The sequence below is a fragment of the Chionomys nivalis genome, chromosome 7, assembly GCF_950005125.1.
Source record: "Chionomys nivalis chromosome 7, mChiNiv1.1, whole genome shotgun sequence".
NCBI classification, from domain to species: Eukaryota; Metazoa; Chordata; class Mammalia; order Rodentia; family Cricetidae; genus Chionomys; species Chionomys nivalis.
In genome coordinates, this window is record NC_080092.1 from 29,031,140 (window position 1) to 29,056,342 (window position 25,203).

Genomic DNA, 25,203 nt, shown 5'->3' on the forward strand with positions numbered 1-25,203 from the left:
CTCTACACTGCTGCTAAACAGGTACCTTGGGACCAGTCATTCTCCTTGACTCTCTCTCATCTATAACATGAGGGAGTAAACAGCATCTCTTGAGTAGCCCTCGTTCCATGGCACTGTGGAATTTCTCACACTGAACAAGTTAGATATTTAGATTAAATGCCTCTAAGGAAAGTGAGTGTCGGGGAAGCCAGGAAGGGCTGACTCAGCAAAAACCCAGCGGGTTTTCGGAAATCACACAGTCTGTAAGCTGACTTCCCTCTGTGGCAAAGCATTTGTATTGAAGGTGTCTAGATAAATGTCAATCTTCAACGGCCGAGAGTGCTGGTGTCTGACATGGTAACTTGATCATAAATGGCATGGCTGGAACTTCACACATCCTGACAATTTCTGTTCAAAGTCCCCCTCTCCTCCAGGGGAACAGAGATGGGATAGAATAGTAAGGGCCACACAGCTCTATCCAAATAGTGGGCAAGGAACATTGCTGAAGAAGTATGTGTTTCCTAAACGAAAGGTTTTGAAACTCTGAAGGTCCAAATCGGAATGATTTGGTGGCTTTGTATACAATGCTGACACAACTTTTTCAGCATCATTAACAGAGGGCACTCTGTGTACCCAGGTTGGCCTCCTACTCAGTGATCCTCCTAACTCAGCCTCCTGAGACTGGAATTATAAAAACATGCACCACTTCTAATGGTGTCTTGATTGTTTCCTTGTCTCATAATACCATTATAAACAAGGAAAGTCAGACACAATAAGCTTATAGATTACATTCTAAAACGTATTAGACCAAGGATTATAACTGGGCTCTCGATTGGCATGGAAGTATTTATACATGTAAAGATAAGAAATATGACATTCACTGCGTATTTATTTATTTACTTAGCCAGACAGGGTTTCTCTGTGTAGGCACTCCTGGAACTCCAGCTCTGTAGACCAGGCTGGCCTTAAAGTCGGCCTCTCTCTGCCTCCCAGCAACTGGGATTAAAGGTGTGCACAACGTGTCCGGGTTCATTGCTTCAGCTCCCACTCCAGGTGCTTCAAGGACAGCAGTCACAGGCTTGATTGATGGAGAGGGACCTGACAGCATGAATACATGAGTGACATGTTTATATTTTTTGTTCCTTAGTAACCAGCTAGGTTTATAGATGGTTTATACAGGCTATTTATCTGAGATATTAGAAGACTCTTGCCGTGACTAATACTTTTTCTTTCTCTGAAATACTGCTTCCTTCTTGTTGATTTCATGTGATAAACGTCAGAGTGCCAGCAGGCTCTGTCTACTGTGGCATGACGCAGAACAGGAACGTTCTCAGATGTGACTAGCTGTACTAACACGGGAACTTCGTGTGGTCAGACACCCTGGGAAGTAGGTTGACCCTCAGTGGGTGTGGTCAGCCCTCATGATTCTGGGGTAGACAGAAGTTAGAGGAAGCACCACTTTAACTGGAGACCTAAAGCTGTGCTTACACTGAGCTGGCCTTTGCTTTTCCCTGCCGAGTACCAATGTTTTCACATCTTATTTTCAATGGTGTTCTGCTGCTGTCGCGACTGCTACTTGCAAGTAAGTCTGGGCCGGTACTTTTCAGATGGAGAAAGATTATCACACAGAGGGCAAGACACAGATAGAGGATGGGCGTAGTGATGCTATTTCTAATAGCATATGTTGGGAAGTAACCTAAATGTCAACAGTGGAGACCGGGTAAGTAAATTAGACATATCCATGAGAGAAGCAGGGAGCCTAATTCAACAACCTGATACAGATGCTGGGAATCACAATGCTACAGAGAGAACCAAGGTGCCCAGTTATGTGTGTAAGCCTTGCCAGGAGGCAACAGTGTGTGGATGTTTTTGAATGGTTGAGCTCCAGGAGGGGGAGCTGGGGGATGGGAAGAATAAGGAGAGGTGGTCCTGCTTTCATGTATCTTTTATGTGGTTTGAATACTTTATCATATAGAAATGTGTGTTATAAAGGAATTTAAACTTAAGCACAACATTTGAAGAGTTTCAAATATGCAAGGTACTAGTTTTTTTTTTTGTCAGAACTTTTACCTCTGAGAGAGAGAGAGAGAGAGAAGAGGAGAGGAGAGGAGAGGAGAGGAGAGGAGAGGAGAGGAGAGGAGAGGAGAGGAGAGGAGAGAGAGATTGAGAATTAGGTTACCTTTTCTTTGCTAATGAACAGACAGCTAGCCCAGACAGGTGGGCCATTTTCCTGGCCAACAATTCTCATTTTTCTGAATGTTGATTCCATTAGCACAGGTTTTTTAATCTTCAAAAAACTGTTCACAGTTCTCTTTGAGGGCTGAAAAGTATGTGTTTGTAACAGGCCAGGGGTGGGGATCAAGGGCCCACAGCACATGGGAACTGAGAGACATGCAGGTTCTCATGTTCCTTCTCAGGCCAATGGAGGCAGGCATTTTAGGGAATGAGCAGAGGTTGCTCACGCTGGCCTCAAACTCATTGCATTTCTGCCACAGACTCCTCAGTACAGGGATAAAGACAGTCATCACTTTCTGGACTGTTAATTTATTTTTTTGAGAGATGATTTCATCATGCAGGCTAGTTTGGGATCTTCCTGTCTCCACCTGCCAAGCTCCAGGTTTAGAGGCATGGGCAATCATAGTAAGTGTTGGAACAGAACTCGCTGCTTCCTCTGGTGACAGAGAATCATTGGCACCGTCAATCCTCCTCCCAACAGAGCAGCCAGAGTTCCCTCTTTAATTCTATGATGCATTACCAACAGAAATGAACCCACTCCCTCACTGTCTCGCCCTCCTCCCCTCTCTGTGTAGGGTCTTTGGAAAATGCATTTATAGTCGAGGTCGGTAAGAATGCGTATCTGCCCTGCGACTACACTCTACCTGCCCATGGGACACCTGTGCCTGTGTGCTGGGGCAAGGGACCATGTCCTTGGTCACAGTGTGACAACTGGGTGCTTAGCACTGATGAAAGAAATGTGATACATCAGAAATCCAGAAGATACCAGCTAAAGGGGAATTTCCTCAAAGGAGATGTGTCCCTGACCATAGAGAATGTGACTCTAGCTGACCGTGGGACCTACTGCTGCCGCGTGCAATTCCCTGGTCTAGGGAATGATAAAAAATTAGACCTGAAATTAGACATCAGTCCAGGTAAGTAGACCCTTCCCATGTCCTCTTTGTCTATAAGAATCACTCATGGGTCATGATATCATAATACACATATGGATTATTATCACCTCTCGTTATAGTCCTGGGGGTGGGATGGGAAGACCTAGGATGAAGAAGCCTCATCTGTGAAGGCCAATGATGTACCTGCCATGTGCTTTCGTACTCAAGGATGCAGCCTAGAGAAGGGGACGAAAGGCCTAGACCAGAGAGAGGTTCAAGACCCTGCCTGATCATTAGGTCACTGGAAACTTCCTTTCTTTAAATTATTTTTTTTAAATTTTTTCATACTATACTCTTGATCATACTCTTTCCCCTCCTCCAACTCTCACCAGATTCTTCCCACCTTCCTACCCACACAACTTCATATTCTTTCTATTTCTTAGACACAGACCTCCACAAACACACAAAGCAAAACCAAACACCCTGCCAAAAGTCAAAACAGAGGAGTAAAACAAACTATGAAAAATATCAAACCAAAAAGGTGCCGAAAGTCAAATGGAGTCTGCATTGCCAGGGGGCCTGCTCTTGGGTGTGGCTGGACACTGGACTGTCCCTGTCCCAGCTGGTGTCAATGCAAATAACTTCTTAGTTAGGAGTGGGGATCCATGTCCACTTCCCCATCTCAGTGAGGGGATTTGTGTGGCTTGAGGCTTTGCATGTCTGTGAGTGCTGTCGTTGTCTCTGTGAGTTCATGTGTGCAGCGGTCCTGTGTTGTCTGGAAGACTGTTTCCTTGAGTCCATCTCCTACCTCTGAGTCTTATGATCTTTCCACCTCCTTCCAGTGCCTGGGCCCCACCTGCAGAGCAGAGACATGGCTGTATCTGGGATGAATTCTGAATTTCCTTTCTTTCTTTCTTTCTTTCTTTCTTTCTTTCTTTCTTCCTTCCTTCCTTCCTTCCTTCCTTCCTTCCTTCCTTCCTTTCTTTCTTTCTTTCTTTCTCTCTTTCTTTCTTTTTTGCAAATATGTTCTTCAGGAAAGTCAGGAATATAGGCCTTGGGTTGTATGTGTGTCTTAAGGAGGTGTATATGTGCATATTCTTATGTTTTAAAGTTTATCATAGATAAGGTTAGGTATACAGCTCAGCAAAAAACCCTTTGTGGTCATCTGGAACAGAGTTCAAATCAACTGTCCTTACTAATTGTGTAACATTGGAGCATTATTTCATGTGTGACCTCTTCAGCTGTACAATGTAGTCAACTATCCCTGAAAGGATTCTACAAGGTGATGTTTATGCAGAACTTTAGTGTGACTCTCACACTGGTAGTTCCATCAATGACTAGACGGTGGCAATGGCAACCACGTCCTGCTGCGGTTGCACATCTGAAGTAGGTGCTATCTCTCTCTGAATGTGACCATGACGGTTGGAAGGTGAGGGCATGTGTCTTTTGTTTCTCGTCTTTCACGTATTCTCTGCTGCCCTGTGGATTCCCTGACGTAAATCCTCACTCCTGAGCAGGCAAAAGGGCTCGGTGGGTAAGCTCACTTACTGCCAAGCCTGATCCCCTGAGTTTTGTCTTTGTAACCCACACACTGAGAGAATTAACTGAAAATTCTCATCCTTAATATTTTTTTTCTGACTCAAGCCAAGATCACCCCGGTTGTCCCTGCTCGTGGATACCCTACTCCAACTTCTCCAAGAACCCTAACCACCAAGGGAGATGGCTCAGGTGAGACATGAGCACAGGTGTATGTGCTTAGTTCGGATCTCAGTTTACAGAGTTTAGAATATGATAAAAAAATCACTTTTCGCACTTGAGATATTGTTTGAGGTGAGTGAGGTGGTGGCCACACATGTTGGTCCCTGGGTTAGGATTCTGTAGAAGTCACAAACTAGCCAAGTGACCTGGGCCAAGGCCTTTCGGTTCCCTGGGGCTCTAGTTCCTCTTGTTGTCCAAGGGGCGTGGCCTAGAGACCTCTGGTTTTCCTGTCTCAGGAAAAATAACATTGCCCCCATGGAGAACTTAATTTGGATGTCCACAGGTTTTGCTACACAAACAAAGAGAACCATCTACCATTGCCATCATGTCATTTAGAAAGAGAGTCATTTGGGGCTGTAGAGATGGCTCAACTATTAGAGGGTAAGGTTCACTGCCAACAAGGGCCCCCTCTTACTTAAAGTTTTAATTTTATTACATTTTAATAAATTAATCTCACCCCGTCTGTCTGTCTGTCTGTCTGTCTGTCTGTCTGTCTCTGTACTCATGTGCCATGGATGGCATGTGGAGATAAGAGAGAAACTTAGAGGCACCTGCTGTCTCCTTGCCCTGAATGAGATGAGGGGACTGGACTCAGGTCTCAGGGAAGTGTCATTATATATATGTGGGGTCATTTTGCAGGCATTTATTTAAAATCTAATTTAAAAAACTTTTAATAAGGAATGATTCTATTTTGGTTAGATATTAAGTAAACTTACTGTAAAGGATTATTGTCTTTGTTATTTTCTGATTTACTCTGGGCTGTTACTGTTGTTTATATCAAGGATAAGGGATTGATTTGGTGAAATCAGGGTCCTTTCTAGTTGAACATCGACCATCAGCTTCCTCAGGTATCAGCCTCATAAGAAGGAGCTCAGTTCCTCCTATGGCCAAGGTTGGAAGCTGTCCCAGGAGACAAAGGAGACAGAAGAAGCTGATCTCAGGGCACATCGATCAGGGAGGTTAATCTCATCTCATTTCTGGGTAGAGTTCTGCTCTTAAACTCTATGAAGTTCTTTTCATTTTTCTGAAATGGGAGGGGAAAATAGATTAAGTCCCCTCTCATCATGTCATATACCTCACAAGCTACGACTTGTAGGACTTCAATAAGAAAATGAGTTCATAATGGTTAGTCCAGTGTCTGGTCACAGTGTGTTCTCAGGGCACACTAACCCCTGCCTTTGATACTGTCAAATATGCCAGAAGGCAGAATGAGAAAATGGTTCGGTACTGCAGTGAGAGTAAACTGGATTCTAAACTCAGTTCCCCTGGCCAGTTCTGATCTCAGTAGTTAGTGCTGCAACAATTCTCTGAAGTTTAGGTTTTGTGTGTCATGAGCAGAGTTCTCTAACATCCTGTTTCTGGGTTGGTGTGTTAGTGCAGCAGGTAAAGCCCCTTGCCACCAAGGCTGTCAACCTGAGTTAGATCCTAGGTCCCCAAATGTTGGAGAAGGATCTCCCGAAGATCTTTCTCTGACCTCCATATATACACCATAGCGTGTCCCATGAGCACACACACACTTACTTGTAGGCACACATGCATACATGAACATTAAGATAAAGTAAAACTCTCTTTCTTTATTTGAAAATGGCAAAATAGTGGTACATACATACGTACATCATATAAATATATTTATATATAATTATTTTATTTATATTTATATAGTTTACTTATAACACACACACACATATAAGATTAGGGTCAGGCATGATGGCACATGCCTTTAATTTTAGCACTTGGGAGGCAGAGGCAGAAGGATCTTTGTAAATTTCCATGCCAACTTGATCCAGGACAGTCAAGGTTACTTAGAGAGACCCTGTCTCAAAAAAAAAAAAAAATAAATAAATAATAAAAGAAAAAGAAAGAAAGGAAGAAAGAAAGAAAGAAATCCAACTGAATAACTATAAAAAAGATTAACAGCGCTAAGAACCATGGCTGGTACCTTAGTGCCGAGTAGACAGTAACCGTGGCATCTATATACGTTCATGACCACTTTATTCCTCCTCCCTGCCACCTGTTTGTAGGGCAATCTTCAGTTCTCCAAGTAAAACAGAAAACAATATTACAGGCATCTCTTGTTCTTGTTTATAGCTAAACGAAATGGAGGAGAAAAGTAAAGAGGTCAGGGCTGGAGGTATTGCTGAATTGGCAGAGTCTTTGTCTAGCCATGGAAGCCCTGAGTTTTATCCCCAGCAGGACAGAAATCAAGTATGAAGGCACAGGCCTGCTATTCTTCAGGGGGAAGGTAAGAGGATCAGGAGTTCAAAATCACCTGGCCTTTGAAGGCAACTTGGACTACTTGAGACACAGTCTCACAAAGAAAGAGAGAGACAGAGAGAAAGAGACAGGGAGAGAGAGAGACAGAGAGAAAGAGCGAGGGAGCGAGAGACACAGAGACATATACACAGAGACAGACACATACACAGAGGGAGAGAGAGTACAAGTCAGTCTTGTCACTTAGACCAAGAATCGCCATGATGGGGAAGCAGAAGTGACATTTCCATTTCAAATATTGCATGTGGTGAAGATTCCTGTTTACTCTGAGGTTCCACCCTGTGGTTTTTCTGCTTTAAGTTGCTTTCAGGTAATGAAAACAAAGCTGGAGCGCTTTCCCCCTAAATGATGTTAGGCTGAGACCGTCTTTGTAATCTTTAAACCACAGTCAGTTAGTTAGGTTCAGACTTGCTGAAAGCCTTGGTGCATCCTTAAGAATTTAGATTTAGAGGGTCAGGAATGCGACGGACTTTTCACACTCTGACTCAGGCATCCAGATGAATGGGTTCCCTTGGTTTTCTAGAGGCTGGTAGCTATGCTTTCACAGTGACTGTAGGCTCTCCTCCTGTCTTGCTGGCGGCCCTGTTCCTTCTACCTGGTATAAATTAGTACAGCCATTGTCCAGATGAGCAGATGAAGAAGTAAATGCACTTGAAGGAGAGATGGAAGCTGGCAGATGAGCTATGTGACTCTCTTCATGTTGGTGACGTTGCTGGGCGAAGTTGTTGAGGGCCTTGAAGTTACGAAAGTGGCTTTAAAGCCTTGTGAACCTACACGGGAAGACATTCGTATTCATGAAGTAGGGTATAACTCATTCTCAGTTCCTTCCCTTGTCCAAAATGACTAACAGCCTCTGCTCTTTAGAACATTTATCTTTTTTTAAATTTTATTTTTAAGTTTGGATTGGTGTCTATTCATTGTCTGTAGAACAGGTGTCCTAGAGACATTTTTATTCAAGGAGGGTTATCTAGTCTGACAATATTCATCCTTCCCTCCCTCTTCTCCCCACCCGTGTTACTTCACTTCTTTCCCAGTATAACCTCACCTCTGTTTAATTCCATATGGATGAATGATTTTTTTTCATCCATTCTAGTTTACTTTTCTGCTCTCAGGACAAAAACACTCTGACTAAAAACCCTTTGAGGAAGAAGGAGTTCATTTCAGCTTCAAGTTCCCCAGGGATAGAGCTCATAATGCTTAGATAATGCATGATAGTAGGGTCAGGAAATAGAAAGACTACTTTGTCTGTACACTGGAGAGGGAGAGGGAGAGACAGAGAGAGAGACAGAGGAAGACAGAGACAGAAAGAGAAGAAATGGGGTGAGACTATATGCTCTCAGAACCCACCTCACAGTGACGTACTTCCTCTAGCAAGGCTACACTTCCTAAAGGTTCCAATAATTTCCCCCAAATGACACCACTGACTGTGGACCAAGCATGGGGGTGGTGGAATTTCTCGTCCAAACCACAACAACATTTATATATAATCTAGTGTTCCCTAAAAAGAAAAAAAAACACAGTGTTCATTTTTCTGAATGTGAATGGGGCTAATTTTATGATCGCCAGTTTCCTATGGAGATCAAAAAATTGCCAGTTTCCTATAAATACCATAATTTCATTCTTCTTTGTGGTGGACTAATATTCCATTGTGTGTGTGTGTATGTGTGTGTGTGTGTGTATGCATGCCCATGTAATATTTTCTCTATCCCTTCACATGTTGATGGGCACCTAGGCTAACTCTGTAACTTGGCTCTTGTGACTAGCGCAGCAATAAACATGGATGTGTAAGTTATCTCTGTGGTGTGTTGGCTTAGAATCCTTGAACCCTTGCATCATGTGGTAGTTCTATTTTTAGATTTTAGGGTTTTCTTCTTTCTTTCTTTCTTTCTTTCTTTCTTTCTTTCTTTCTTTCTTTCTTTCTTTCCTTATTTATTGAAAAAATTTCTGCCTCCTCCCCGCCTCCCATTTCCCTCCCCGCCTCCCATTTCCCTCCCCGCCTCCCATTTCCCTCCCCCTCCCCCCACTTTTCTTTCCCTCCCCCCACTCCTTTGATTTTAGGGTTTTCTTTCTCCATTATTTATTTTTGAGGGGCTTCTGATCTCAAGGCAAGCTTTATTTATTAAAATACAAATGAAATTCCACTACAGAGATTGACCTACCTCTGCCTTCCAAATGCTGAGATTAAAGGTATGAGCCACTACACCCAGACAGTATATTTTATTTTTTGAAGCTATTGTTAATGGATTGGTTTCCTGATTTCTTTCTCATCCAGTTTGTTGTTGGCATGTCAGAAAGCCATGCGTTTTGTATATGGATTATGTATCTATGGCTTGCTGAGAGCTTCAGCTCTAAGAATGTTCTGGTCTAGGCTTCAGTATTTCTTACATACACTATTGTTCATCTACAAATAGGAATATGTTGACTCCATTTTCAATTCATTTCCCTTTTGTTTCTTTCTCTTTTCTTATTGTTCTAGCTAGGACTTCAAAAATTATATTGAATAGCAATGGAGAAAGTAGACACCCTTGTTCGATTTCTGATTTTAGTTGAATATTTTTTGAGTTTCCCCCATTTATTACAGTGTTGGCTGCAGGGTCTGTTGCATATAAACTTTATACTGAGGTATGTTCCTTCTCAAAGAGTTCTTTATTTTTCTCTGAAACAGAGTCCCATGTAGCCCAGGCTGTTCTCAAGCTTGCTATGTAGTCAGTGATGACCTTGAACTCCTGTCTCCTGAGTTTTGGGATCACAGGCACGGGCCACCACACTTAATATTTATGCAGTGTTTGTGACCAGACACGGGGTTTCTGTAAGTGCTAGGCATGTACTCTTTATCAACTGAGCAGCTCCTTCCACAGCCCCTGTGCCGAGCCATGTCCCTTCTAGTCCTAGTTTCTTCTCAGCTTCTTTTAGCATAAAGGCATGCTAAACTTTGTCACCGGCCCTTCCTGAGTCTACTAAAAATGATCATCTGATTTTTGTCCTTAAATCTCTTTATGTACTGCCACATCTTTGCCCAGTTCCAGGGACTTGGCTACTTACTGAAGTGGAGGGGGAATGAAGAAATGACAAACACATAGACACGCAGAAAAGCTGGGATTGGGTGCATTGGGTTCTTGGATGGGGGAGCCTCAGCACCTGGGAAGCTCAGCACGTTTCTTATATAGAGTTGAACAGTGAGGTGGGGCTATTACATATGGCTGAACAAGGAGGCAGGTTTAGCTAATCTGGGTAGGAGCTAGAGCTGGAGGAGAGCTTCAGGCTGTGAACGTCAGGCTGGGAGGAGGCTAAGGTGGACACACTATCAACAATCATACTTGAATCCCTGAGGAAGGCTTTGGCAGTCCCGAGCCTCTTCCAAGGAAGGCTTTGTTACTTCCATGGGGCTGAAGCACTGGAGGAGCCCTTGACATGGCAGGACCCATGTTAACAGCACACATTCACTCAGGGCTTCCTCCACTGCTTTCAATGTACTGTACTCAATCTTGGTCAAAATTCCAGAAAAGCCATTTATGTGACTTATTACTATTATTGATTTGCATATGTGGAACCATCCCTGCTTCTGTTGATGAAGCCATTTTGATTACATTCAAGATTATTTTTTAATTATTGAATTTGGTTTTCTAGTTGTTTGTTGTTACTGTTGTTTTTAAGACAAAGTTTCACTGTGTTGCCATGGCTCACTGGCCTGGAAGGCTTGCAGATATTTTATTGATGATTATTTTCTGACTAATTTCATCAGGAAGATTGGCCTTCTGTTGTTGTTATGTTCTTTTCTAGTTTTGGTATCAGGCTAGCCAAACTTAGCTCTCTACAATGATCTTGAGGGCCCTTCTTCCATCTAAAGTTCATGAAATAATGCAAGGAACATGGTGTTAGCTATTTTTTAAAGATCTGGTGGAGTTTAGCAGTGTAAACGCCTGAGCTCTATTTAGTTGGAATAAAAAAAATTATTGCTTCAATTTCATTGTTTGTTATAAATCTGAAGTTGTTCAGATTCTCTTGGTTTAGTTTTGGTAGGTCATATGTGTCTAGAAAGCAATTCATTATTTTAGATGCTCAGTTTAGTGGGTTATCTGTTTAAGTAAGTCATAATGATTTTCTAAATGCCGTTTTTTAGCAGTTGTAATGTCCCCCTTTTTATCTCTAATTTTATGGATTTGGGTCTTTTTTTCTCTTTTGGTTAGTTTGTCCAAGAGATTACTGATTTGGTCCATCTTTCCATTGATTCTTGGTCCTGGCGTCAATGTCTAGGTTTAGTTGTTCTTGCTTTTCTAATACCTCAAGGTTTCTCCGATGTTTTAAACGCAGGCCTTTACGTAGCTAAAGCTTCCCACTTACAGTGCATTCACTATATCTGCAGGCTACGCTGTATTTCATTTTCATTCAATTCGAGGAATTTGTGAATTTCCCTCCCCGTTTCTTTGATGACACATTCATCACTCAGACCTGAGGAAGTCACACTCAGTCACTCATTTTCTCTGAGTCTATGTTTTTAGGACAGTTCTTTTCATACTGAATGAGATAGTTCCTTAAAAGTGTTTGGCAAAATGCCTGGCCCCTGGTAAACCATAGCGATTGTTTCCATTTGAAAACAGCTAACTAAATACCGTGGCAATGAATAAATGTTAAACTTTTTCCAGAGTTTTGTGTCTTTGAAAGTCTAATTAGACTTTGACCGAACGATATCAATATTACTGGATGGCTAAAGGCTGGCATGATTGTTCCTGTTTGTGGTGGGAGAGAAGGCTTATTGTAGATAGGAGGGAGAGCATAGCCAGAAGCAAAGGCATCTGGGAGAGTCCGGAGTGGACGTGACCCTGAGTAGGGCCATGTGAGGAGAGGGAAAAGCCAGGAGACCAGGAAACTAAGAGGCCAGGAGAATAATGGATAAAAAAGAAATGGCCTAGCCTAAAGGGTTGGATTACATAGGGAAGGCAGCCCAGCTCCTAGGCTAGAGAGTTCAGGGTAGGGAGTAGGTTACGCCTGTCATACCTTGTAACCTGTAGGGACTGAGGAATGCTGGAAGAACCTGCCAGCCAGGTCTGCTTTGGTATGTTAAATCGGCACCTCAGCCATTTGTCCTGGATTTAAGACCTAACAGACAGAGGAGGTGATTATTTGTGTAGAAGGACACCACCCTGAGATTGGTTTGTATGCATTCAGTGTCATTTGTTGGTCTTCTAATTTTTGTGGAGCATAGGGAGACGAATTAGTATTAAACAGGATTACTAGTATGTTTAATTTTTTTCTTTGATCTGGAGTTAAAAACCATTCTTAACTATTGTCTACTTCCCTTTGTATATGTGTGTGACAGAGACACAGACTCTGGGGACCCTCCAGGATAAAAGCCAAACAGTAAGTAACTTTGGTGTGTGTGTTAACATTATGATCAGTGTAGACTTCCTCCAGGGCACCCCTTGTGTGGGAAAGCTTGTACCTTTCTTGGCTTCACACTCTGTGGCTTTTATGTGCTGACAGGTCTGACCATATAGGTCTGTTACTGATAGAAGTTGGGTGTGAGTGTGAGATTTCTGGCACGTACTAAGTGTGGAAAACCCCCCAAAAGAAAGAAGCTTTTCATCTGTCTTTGCAAATGCCACTGCTACACTGTGAAAGGTCCCTTGCCTTTCTTTTCAGGTTTTCCACTTTGAGCTTGTTGTGGCTTTGAGACAAGGTGTCACGTAGCCCAGTCTGGTCCTAAACTTACTATGTAGCTAAGAATGATAACGAACTCCCCATCTTCCTACCTCCTCCTCCACAGGGCTGGGGTGTCCAGCTTGTATTTTGCATTTTTTAAAATTCATTTTTATGTAACAAGACACAACTCAGGAACACCCAGAGGCAAGAATTTATGTCCTGAACTATTATGTCTTGAAGTAGACAGGGAAAAATAAACACTAAAAAGCCAGCTAGCAGTAGCAACTTCAATGACTGGACAATGAGTTTCTCAGTGGGTAAAGGCACTTGCTGCACAGCCTGACTACGCGAGTGTGATTCTGAGAACTCATGGTGGAGGCGAAGACCTGACTCCTGAGAGTGGTCCTCTAATCACCATGTACCACGGCATGGATGCATATGTATGCGTGTGCACACACAAACCAATAATAAATAGATAAGAGTAATAAAACCAACTCTTTAAGGCCACATCTAGAGGCCTGCATTCATCTAATTCAGTCCCTTATTCGAGCACTCATGGTTAGTGCCTGGCATCTTGTGTGCTTGTCTCTCTCTCCCCTCTTTGAGATAGAGAGCACCTTTAAGGACTTCTGTTGTCCCAGGTGCTTAACACATAGTACTTGTACATAGGCATCCTGCTTTTGCAGAAGTCACGTGTATTGATTAAATGGAGGATTTAACCTCTGAGATTTACTGCTTTCATTATTTATCATTTTATTGTTTTTAAATGTAGTTTTTATTTAGCCTTAGATTATTTTGTATAGGAATACAGTGTATTTCGATAAGATTCACTTCATTCCCCCCTCCAACTCCTCCTAGATTCCTCTCCTGACTCCTCCCACGTTCCTGTCTTCTTGTTCATTACCTACTGTATCTAATTAGTTCCCATATATACACACGAATGCTTTGCCGGTCTTTTTGAAATGGGGTCTTGATCTGTAGCACAGGCTGGCCTCAATTTGGTACTTTCTAGCCCTTGCCTCCCGCGTGCTGGGATTATGAATGTTCACTGCTATGGCTGAGTCTCTTATTTTCTTCTAAACTGTCTTTACTATTACTGCCTTTGAAGGTGGGATGTGGACTAACAGTTTAGAAATAGAAGGATGTTCTCTGTGACTCCTTGGTATCAGAAATGAGAGAAATAACAGTAGCATTTACCACTGACCGAGTGTTCACGAAGAAACAGGTTTCATGCTAATTGTCTCAATCACTCCACAGGGTCACTGAGCTTTTGGGGATGTGGGATTTGAGCTGAGGACTGTGTGGTTGCAAAGTCCTGGCTCTGGTAACACTGCTGTGTGACATTTTTGTGTGAATGGTGGTTTCCCTGAAAGACTTCCGGAACTCCATCCCTCTGAACACACAATTTTGAGGCAGTAGGATCCACTATCCAGCCTCTGAAGGGATGCGGACAGGTGGGCCACAGAGTGGCTTCTACACCCACAGCACTGAAGGGGGGTGCTTTATCTCCTTGTTAACTGCAAACACTGAGCTAGCCCATTTTATTCCTCTGCTGACTGGGTCTAGTCTACAAGAGGACAGATCAAGGGAGGCTTCATCATTCTTGCAATCCTGAGAGACTATGAAGAAGAGTGGTCCTCTTGAATCACAAGACTTGCTGAGCATATGACCAGTTTCTGGGCTTCTCAAACTTGACTCCTGTTCTCTGTCCCCCAGCAAATTTCAACATGGACCGATGAAGTGAAGGACTCTGGAGAAACCATCAGAACGGCTGTCTATATTGGAGTAGGAGTCTCTGCTGGGCTGGCCCTGGCACTCATCCTTGGTGTTTTATTCCTTAAATGTAAGTTGCTGCATAGTGCTTCTTTTACTTTCTGATAAAGAATGGTTACCATAGGAGCAGTGCAAACCTAGATAGAAATACAATTTTTTAAGCAAACCTGAAGGACACTCACTTGTCCTTCCACACATTGCCCATAACTGGCCAGTAACATCGCTGATATTCATGGTCTTTCAAACTTCTACCTATGTGGCAGGTAGACACTGTGCTAAATGTTTTACAGACATCTTAGTCATCAACAGTTATAAAGTAGGCAGTACTATTCCTTCCCAGTCTAGGGCAGAGGGAAGTAAAGGTTGCTGAGAGCAGCTGAGTTCTCCAAGTTTCAGTGTGAGCAAGGTCCAAGTCTAGACCTTCAAGTGCGGCAGACAACCAGAATGGCTATCTTTAGACACAAAAGCTAATCTTGGGGCTGATGCGATGGCTTAGTGGGTTAAGGTGCCTGTCACAAGCCTGATGCTCTAAGTTTGATCTGAGAGACCCACATGGTGGAAGAAGATAATGAATTTTTTTCTCAGACTGTCCTCTGGCCTCATGTGAGTTGTAACATTTGGGTACCTCTCCTTTTCTACTTTTCCCTCCCCTTCTTCCCCCTCCCTCCCTTCATCTCATCTCTTCCCATTCCCCATCCTCTCTTCTCTCTGTTTCTAACTCACTGAAAGAGGTACTTTATTTAAAATATAAATATACCCATGCTTATTAGGAAGCCCAACAATACAACCTCTCTCTGTGTGGGTTTCTATGTTGCTTTCTCAGGTGCCTCTCTTTAACACTGAACCATGCCTGGGCTTCCAGACTGGGGTTTCTCCTCACAGTGCTCAGCACACACAACTACTTGTCTTTATTCAAATAGATGGCTCGGGGTCTGGGCATGTAATATAGTTGTCACAGTATTTTTGTAGCATGCAGGAAACACAAGAGCCCCATAAAAGGAGGTACGGGGGTGTACTGTAAGTTCTGTAACCACAGAACTCTCTGGAGGTAGAAGCAGGGAGATCAGAAGTATAAGGCCATTGTCAGCTACACACTGAGTTCCAGGCCAGGGGCGCTGCAGGAGACCCTGTCTCAGGGAGAAAATTTTTTTTTTTCCAGTTTGGTTATTGTACTTGGATGCCATTGTTACACTAAAGATCCAAATGTTCCCATAAGTCCAACGCCTTCCACCCTTTCATAATTGTGATATAGTCTCTTTTTTCTGCGAACAGAGAAGGCATTTCTCCAGAGTGTAATGCATTTACAACACCCTTTGTAAACGGAGACTGCACTTTGTTTCCCGGCTGCCCAGACCCAAATAATCACACAGAAACTGTATTAATTACAATACTGTTTGGCCTATTAACTCAGGATTCTTTTTATGTCTTAAATTAATCCATTTTTTTTTTTTTTTTAGTTTATGTATTGCCATGTGACTGTGGCGTTTCCTCATTTTCTACATATCTTGTTCCCTTGGCGTCTGGCCGGAGTCTGCTTGACTCCACCTACTCTCTCTCTCTCTATCTCTGGATTTCCTGCCTGGCTTTACTCTGCTAAGTCACTGGCCAAAGTAGCTTTTTTATTAATTAGTGGTAATAAAACATATTCACAGCATACAGAAGGGAATCCCACATCAAGCCTTTCTCCTGAACACACAACAGGGACTATCTATGTCGGGTCATTAGCCATCTCAGATTTTCACAAGGCTGAAGGAAGTTCCTAAAATGTGGAACTTCCATTGATAAAGCTGGGCCCGTTTGAGAAAAACCAGGATGCGTTGGTCACCCTGACTGGGAACTGAAGTTGCCGAGGACTTTAAGGAGGTTAGGTCCTTTAACTATGATATACAATATAAAATAGACTAGGTACAATTGATACCATGATAGCATGCTGATGTGTTAAGTAATATGTCCAAATCCATACAGTTAATTGATGAAAATAGGGGTTGAAATCAACCTTACTTCTCCTGATTGTTTTCTACTACTTCTTGGTAAATGGGTTTTCCCAAGAAGAAACAACCCCATATACACTCTCACGAGCTCGCCCAGAGGCTGCAGGAAACAGTGGGGACTGATCAGTCGAACATGAGATCTGGAGGCTACTAAATGAATACAGGAGAAATGATAACTTGTACTACGTTTTGAGTTCTTCTGAGACCTAGAAATTAGGAACTTTTGTAATTTATGTAAAAGGTAAGAAGTTAGGTGGGTAGTCCTCCCTTGGTGTCCCTCCCCATGTTGAGAGTTATTTCTCTCTTTTGCTTAGTAAGTCTATACTCATTCTTGTCTTTAAAAGAGGCATGTGAAATCTAATGCACATATAACTGCTAACTTTCAGTGCACACAGGTTCTACATCTCTGGACTCAATCATAAAGTAAAAAATTATTGAAAATTATTTATCCTTAACATATATAGACTTTTTATTTATTTTATTTTATTTTATTTTATTTTTGAGACAAGGTTTCTCCGTAGCTTTTTGGTTCCTGTCCTGGAACTAGCTCTTGTAGACCAGGCTGGCCTCGAACTCACAGAGATCCGCCTGCCTCTGCCTCCCGAGTACTGGGATTAAAGGCGTGCGCCACCACTGCCCACCATATATAGACTTTTTAATCTCCCAAAGAAGGCAGCAACTATTTAAGTATAATGTTTATATCATGCTGGATGTTACATGCTGTCTTGAGGTCATTTAAAGTGTGTGATAGGATGTGACAGGTATTAGTGGTGTTTTATATAAGGCACTTGAACACACTTTGGTGTTTGTAGGCGTTTCTTGACCAACCACAGTGGATTTAGATGGATAAGGGTAAACGCAGAGGGTTGTTTTAAGAGATAGATCAGAATGTTCTGTTCAGTTTATAATTTTTTCCCTAGATTTTGTGGGTAGCAATCTGACAGATGAGGTGGCCTGCTCTTAAGTCATGACATTATAGCCACAAGCTGACCCGGAAATGTCCATCAGTCCTCTGGCTCTCGAGTGCACTGTGCACTGACTGAGATGATCACCCACGCTTCAATACTGCTTAGCCTCCTTCAACCCTCTCCCAGCCAAGGAAACAGCCAAGGTCTCCCTGTGCCAAGTCTCTATCCCTTTATATTTTCCTTCTGAACTGTCCATCTCACTTCTATCCTTAAAGTGCCACAGACACAATTTTAGTCAATCCCAAATTGCTTTCCTTTTACTAATGGTCACAGATAACTTTGTCTTTCTGCAATAATATTCCAAGTAGAATCCATACTTTGTTCTAAAATGTTTTCTTTTGGCTTTGGAAATACCGTTTGTTGTATTTGATTGGTCGGTCCGTCCCAATATACAGATATTTCGTCTTCTGCCTGGTGTTTAAAAGCTGAGTTCCTCAGGATTTGGCCTTTTTCTCTTTGTAAAAAAAACCTCTACTTTATAGCATAATTCCATGGACTTAAATATTCGCTTTAATCTTTTCAACTCTTACAATGTTGATGCATCCTGTCTCTCTGTCCAGATAATAGTTCCACTTTGAAGGTTCATACAGTCATGTCAGACACAAGGCTCCTGCTTCCAAATTCCACCCACCAGGACCCAGCTGTCAGTCCCTGGAATCTTCATTATTTCTCTCTCTCTCTCTCTCTCTCTCTCTCTCTCTCTCTCTCTCTCTCTCTCTCTCTCTCTCTCTTTCTCTCTGGTTTCTTATGCCAGAAATGCAGAAGTCATCCCAGAATCCTCTTTTTTTTAACATCTCAATACGTAATCAGCTTCAATTGCAGCCTCTGTGCAAAATAGATCTAAGACCGCTTCATTGTTCTGCATCTTGCTTGGTTATTTGTTTTTTTTTTTTAATTTCTCCTTTAATCAGTTCTCTACATAGTAACCAGATCATACCGTCATTCAATGGTACCCTACCGATCTTGTTGTCTCACACTGTCCAAATTCTCTTTTTTTGTTGATTCGTTGGTTTGTTTGGTTGTGATGGATCTCATGGATTGCTTGCTTGACTCGAACCCTTGATCCTCCTACCTCCACATCCCATAGGCTGGGATAACAAGATGATAACTGAAAAGGCCTTTGGGACCAAGCTTCAGCTTTACCTCTTAGATTGTTGGGGGCCACTCCTTTGCTGTCATTATCGTTTTGGTTTTGACACCCACCCAGATCTCTGCCGAAAGTTCTCTGTTCCTGGAGTGTTTGCCCTCGCTCTTGACATGGGTGACTCATTCTGTTCTTTCGGAACAGACCTCAAAAGTCACGTCTTACCGTGCTTGCCTAACCTTCTCTGGTTCTGGTTTAGTATGGTGCTGGTTTCATTTTATAATGCAGTGCAATTTGAAATTATTTGTTTCTGTCCTTCCTCTTCTCCCTTCCTTCCTTCCTTCCTTCCTTCCTTCCTTCCTTCCTTCCTTCCTTCCTTCCTTCCTTCCTTCCTTCCCTCCTTCCTTCCTTCCACTCTTCCTTCCCTCCTTCCTTTTTTCCTCACTCAGATGCATGCTTCATGGAGGCAGTGCTCACAACTCGTCCTGTGTGTCTCTGGTGCCTACCAAACTGCAACACACACAGAATAGTCCTCATACTGTTTGTTAAGTAAGAGCTTCACATTATTATTTTTAATATTGTCCTAAGATATTGCTAACAGGCTGATTTAGTTTGTTCTAAGGCAAGGTCAAATGTCACCAAGCCACCTTCCTCTCCAACTAGTCCATTTTGCTTCTTTTTTCAAGTTATGTTAGAAAAGTATTCATTGGTTTTTCTTTCACCTTTACCCAGGGTATTCTTATAAGAAAAAGAAGCTACAGAATTCAAGGTAAGAACACAGAAGAGGGAAAAGGGTATTGGGGATTCCTACCATCTTATGATTTTATTTTTCCTCCGAGAAGTTCCTATTGGGAGCCTTGAAATCTTAGGTTAGACTTCCTCTATTTATGAAATGTAAATTCAATATTTGTCCTCCTGTACATTTAGCTTCCTCAGTTCCAAAGCTGAGGTGTATAGTTGGCCTTATTACTAAAAAATATTTGTCTCTAGGCCGGGCGGTGGTGGCGCACGCCTTTAATCCCAGCACTCGGGAGGCAGAGGCAGGCGGATCTCTGTGAGTTCGAGACCAGCCTGGTCTACAAGAGCTAGTTCCAGGACAGACTCCAAAACCACAGAGAAACCCTGTCTCGAAAAAAAAAAAAATTGTCTCTAGTTTTCAGTGAACTGCATCTTTAGATGAGTGCTTACTATTTTCATGGTGTTACCAGAATGAAAGAGAAAAACAAACAAACAAATAACAACAACAACAACAACAAAAATCAAGCTGCTATGACCAGGGTTTTATAGCCCTGTCTAGGCATGTCTGGCTATGGCAGTGTGTTAGGATGTCCTGGGCACTAATCCTGCAGATACAGGACACACCTAAAGGAACTAATCAGGATATTGGGGGATGGAGCCCGAGATGGCATTGTATTGTTCTCAAAACTCTTCAGGTGATCCTCATCATTATTCCACTCCTGACTGTTTAGTTACACACACACACACACACACACACACTGAGAGAGAGAGAGAGAGATTTTACGGTTTTAGTAAGATTCAATACATGAAAAATTGCAATGTATTTCAATGGAAAATACAATTATCTGCTGAATATAGAAACCACCTCTTATTTCAGAAATCAACAAAATTCAGAATGTTCCAAAGACAAGGTAATATAAAGTGAAAAGTCATATAAATCCAAATGTAGTGTTTAATTATCAGTACCATTATTCTTTTTTTTTTAAATATTTATTTATTTATTATGTATACAATATTCTGTCTGTGTGTCTGCAGCCAGAAGAGGGCATCAGATCTCATTACAGATGGTTGTGAGCCACCATGTGGTTGCTGGGAATTGAACTCAGGACCTTTGGAAGAGCAGGCAGTGCTCTTAACCTCTGAGCCATCTCTCCAGCCCCAGTACCATTATTCTTCATCAGAAGTGAAACTGGAAACATGATATTCATAGGTAGCGCTGACAGGCATCAATTTGCTATCCGTGAAATGATGTGCACAATACTTAGCTCGACCTGGGACTGAAACCTATTGTGAACTAGGAACTAGAACGCTGTGTTTGACTGCTGCAACTCCAGCACAGTCTCTAACAAATACCAGTGATCAGCTCTAAGGAACGAATGATCCAGTGCTCCCCACGGCAGCCCTGCTGCACGGCTCTCAGTTCCCCTTTCTAGAGTTGAGAGAACTCAGGCACAGGGTTTACTAAGTTAGATATCTATGGATATATGTACTTTGTTCACTGTTGGAGTCTACAGATGCACAGGACAGTGCGTAACTGCCTTGAAGACACATGGATGACGTGAGAATAGATAGAAGACTATTTGGGAAGAGGAGGGGGCACAGGAGATATTGATGAGGTGTGTGAATATGGGCAGAGCACAGAATATATGGCTATGAAAAGGTTGTCATGAAACCCTAATTTTGTACAAAAGCACTAAAAACATTTAAAACCTCAGCCAAATGAGCACCCCCCCCCCACACACACACAAACGCGTTCACCCAAGTCATGATGTTGGGTGTTGGGAAGAAACACAGAATTCCAACTCAAGCCTGATTGGTTCCTATTCCTTTTCAAACTGTTGGAGTTCACAGAGAGTTGAAACAACAGTGCAAGGGACGTTAAAGCACGTTACCTTCAACTCCTAAAAATACTTGGAACACCTGTGTTGTTAGTGCTCAGTAAGCACAGGGCTTTCTCTCAACCACTCATAAGGATGTTGCAGGCATCTTGACACACCCCAAACCCTTCAGCCTACAACTCCTAAGAACAGGGACTAGGGTTTACATACCTAAGAAAATTAAGAGTAATTACATGTCCTTAATTGTTCCCCAAATTACTGCCTGGGTTTCTCTCAGTGCGCACCCAGTGCAGAGTCCTGAGTGTAAGTTGGCTGCTGTCAGCAGTGGAGACGGCTCTTTTCACTCTCTTCTCTGTTCTCTGGGAATTCTGTCAACGGCAGCCTTTTATCTTCACAGCCTCATCACACTGGCCAACCTCCCTCCAGTGGGGCTAACGAATGCAGGAGCAGGCAGAAACCGGTCAGAGGAAAACGTCTATACCATCGAGGAGAACATCTACGAAATAGAGAACGCCAATGAGTACTATTGCTACGTCACCAACGGGCAGCCATCTTGACCACCCTGGGCTCTTGCCTTTTAAGGCTCCCCTTCATTTTTGACTTTGCGGTTTTCCTTTTTTGAACACTATGAGCTATATCACCTGAAAAGTTTGGGAGGTTTTGTCCATCAAGAAAAGTGTTCCTGTTTTCTAGGAATAATTAGCTCATAAGGGGATTCAACTGTAACCTATGCTATACTGAAATGCATCGTTACCTCTGACTTCCCGGGATAGGATCTTCCCCCCAACCCAGAGAGCGCTAATCATGGATGTTGAAGCTTACATGTGCCTTCACACATTAGGAATGCTTAGTCTGATATCTCTGGAGTACCTGGACATTCAGGATTGTGGTGTGTCCACAAAGCTTTTCAACAGGTACGGGGAATATTAGGCTAAGGGAGATAGGTGCAGGTGTGTGTGGATGCAGGAAATCTAAAGTGGCCACTGATTTTTCTAGAGATTTTGGACCTTGAATAATTAAGAAAGAGTCAGGTGGCACATGCCTATAATTACGTAACTTACGAGGCTGATGAAGGAGGATCGTGAGTTCAAGGCCACCCTGGGCTATGATGATGAGACTTTGCTTTAAAAACAAAAGAGAAAAAAAAGCAATCAAGCAAGCACACAGGGAGGCTGGAAAGATGGTTCAGACAGTGAAGCGCTTGTTGTGCAAGCATGAGGAGCCGGAGTCTGATCCCAGAACCCACACAGAAAAGCTAGGCGTGCTAATGCATGCATGTAAACTCAGAGATGGGGAAGTGGCGACAGAGCAGGTCCCTGTGGCTTGGTCGCCAGGCAGCTTAACCTAGTTGGAGAGTTCCAAGTCACTGAGAGTCCCTGTCTCAAAATAAGGTGGACAATGTTCCTGAGGAAAGACAATGGAGGTTGCCCTCTGGTCTCCACACACATATGCGGTCACGCATGAGATAAATAAAGAAAGGAAGGATGAGGACAGGATGAGACAGTAGTGAAGGTTCTCTCTGGACCTTCTACCTGGATGCAATGTGTATCTCTACATGACCGGCCCCTTCTCAGTCCTAACAGCTTCTGAGTGGGAGCATGGTGGTGCAGACCTGTCATTAATTCCAGCCCTTAGAAGGCAGGAGCATGGAGAGTTTGTGAGCTACGGAGCCAGACCGCCCCTTCACAAAAAGAAGAGGTTCCTCAGGGGCCTGCTGACTATAAAAAGAAACTCTCCTTTCTGAAGTCCGACCTTGCCTGTTGTGGGCTCAGAGGGAAGCGCCTCTGACAACTTCTCCATTCCCGGAGGAAGCCGGAACTGTGTCTCTCACAGAAGAAGAACCGGTGACTGGGATGTTCATGCTGTTTCCTGATTGAAAGAAGGCAGAGTCCTGGCAGCCGTCTGTGTCGTCAGCCTCAGATCTTCCACTACAAGGACAGTGGTCACAAAACCAAATTTCTAAGCTGGAGGAGATCAATTTTGTCTGGCTTACGACTGTTCAATGCCTTGGTTTGTGTTGGTTCCCATATGTAACAGAACCTAATGAAACAGTCCAGAGTTAAAAAATTAAATGAGCAGAAAGATAGCTTTGTCAAAAGACTTTTGCACTGGGGAGCTACTGTGGAGATCAGAAGACACTTGTCAATGGGGACACAGGTATCTGGCTGTTTGTTGTACAAGTTTTTCTTGTATGGATTTTGTTGTTTAGGCTGCATCTAGCTAGTTACGGGAGGTACTGGCTTTCTTACGAGTGTATGGAAGGGGGGCCTGCTGACAAAATTCAGTTAGAGGTAGCGGCTCTTATGCAGGCCAGGAAAGTGCAGCAGATGTTTTCAAGTTATAAACTGCACTGGGGAGGGTTTTGAGCACATTTAAACCAACCCAGTGGTTTCCTCCATCAGCGTTCTTATTGGGCAAAGTCTTTAAGCAAGGGCATGGATACAAAGATGATTCTGTGCTGGTGTCTGCAGGGGACTTTTGACATCAATAGGGGAATGGTTGATTACATGGTGTGACAGTTTATATCTTTTGCTAACTTGACAGGATCTAAACATCACCTTGGAGATGACTCTCTGGCCAAGTCTGTGAGGCATTTAAGGTAGTTGAGGTGGGTGGAGTCATTCCACCGGCTGGTGTCTTGAACTGCATGAAAAGAGAAAGCAAGCTTAGCACCAGCATCCATCTCTTTCTGCTTCCTGCTTATGCCATGTCACCAGTGCACTCTTGTTCCTCCTAGCATGGCTCCCCACCGTGATGGACCATGTCCTCTTGACTGACAAGTCAAAATGAACTCTTCCCTTTTAAAGAGGCTTTGGTCAGGTATTTCGTCACAGCAACTGGAAAGCTAACTAATACACATGGTATGGATATGGTTTTAAAAAGAACCAGGTAGCTTTGCTTAGAGCTCATGCTCTTCCTTTCTTTCTTTCTTTCTTTCTTTCTTTCTTTCTTTCTTTCTTTCTTTCTTTCTTTCTTTCTTTCTTCCTTCCTTCCTTCCTTCCTTCCTTCCTTCCTTTCTTTCTTTCTTTTTTTCTTTCCTTTTGGCTTTTGATTTGAGATAAGGTCTCATATATCCCAGGCTGCTCTTGAATTCACCAGGATGGCCTTGGACTTCTTATCTTTTCTGCCTTTTCCTCCTGAGTGCTACATCTACCTTACCCAGCGGCAAACGCGTTTAAGTGGTTGCATTGTGCAGGTACTTTGGTACTGGGACAATAGAATGAATCACATTTCTGGCCTTGTGAAAGTCTAATTGATCCAACAGGAGGAAGGATCATATCTATTCATTCAGGAGATCTTTATTAGTGATTACTTCCTGCTGGACACTGTTTAGTCTCTAGGGACAGCAGGAAACACAACCATAATCTCTACCACAGACTTTGTACTGTTGCCAGGAGATAATGCTACATTTTTAAGACAAGAAAGAAGGTCCTAAATTGTATATTTCTCTGCTTAGCATATGGAAGAAATACCCAAATCAATAATAATACCATAGGATATTTCAGTTTTTCCTTTTACATACTTTATGAAAAACTGGAATATTTTTGTTTTTCTTTGTTTATAAAAGTTGAATTAAGCATTATAACAATGTTCTCCTGTTTCTTTTCTCATCAAAGAGAAATAGGTCAAGGTCAAGGGCACCAGAAGGTGGCAGCAAGCTGGATTTAGAACCCTTGGTTTTAGACCTGTAGCCACTTACTGTCACGTATTTGGGATGGAATTGGTGAGCGGCAGAGGAAAAAAAATGAGGGAGCCAAAGGAGATGGTATAAGAGGCCCTGGAAATGGCAAAGATGCAGTTTAAAGTCTTTAAAGGGAGAGGGTGGAGAGATGGCTCAGTGGTTAAGAATTGCTGCTTTGTGAGCACGAGGACCAGAGTTTGGAACTCGGCTTCTGTGCAATGAGACGGGGTCTGCTGCAGGCCTGGAGCCCTAGTGGAGAGGGGCAGAGATAAGAGGACGGCTGGAGCATCCTGGCTTCCAGCCTAGCAGAGAAGTAGGAGAATGGCTGATTATATGATGTGATTGTTTTTATTGATTTCTAACTTGACAGGTCT

General features: G+C 42.8%; 1 protein-coding gene across 1 annotated transcript; it reads left to right on the plus strand.

Annotated features, from left to right (window-relative positions):
• Window positions 1-1,456: 1,456 nt before the first annotated feature.
• Window positions 1,457-24,152, plus strand: Havcr2 (hepatitis A virus cellular receptor 2). Its single transcript, XM_057776762.1, has 7 exons — window positions 1,457-1,561; window positions 2,790-3,128; window positions 4,731-4,814; window positions 12,433-12,473; window positions 14,472-14,598; window positions 19,304-19,340; window positions 21,545-24,152. The coding sequence occupies exons 1-7, from the start codon at window positions 1,504-1,506 to the stop codon at window positions 21,702-21,704; spliced, it is 846 nt and encodes a 281-aa protein (XP_057632745.1). The 5' UTR covers window positions 1,457-1,503; the 3' UTR covers window positions 21,705-24,152.
• The last annotated feature ends 1,051 nt before the right edge of the window (window positions 24,153-25,203 follow it).

Bases quoted from the DNA above. Each gene is read 5' to 3' on its own strand.
- Havcr2 (XM_057776762.1), top strand. From the start codon at position 1,504: ATGTTTTCACATCTTATTTTCAATGGTGTTCTGCTGCTGTCGCGACTG. The intron at 4,815-12,432 runs GTGAGACATGAG...TGTGTGTGACAG, and splicing joins CACCAAGGGAGATGGCTCAG to AGACACAGACTCTGGGGACC. The intron at 19,341-21,544 runs GTAAGAACACAG...TTATCTTCACAG, and splicing joins AAGAAGCTACAGAATTCAAG to CCTCATCACACTGGCCAACC.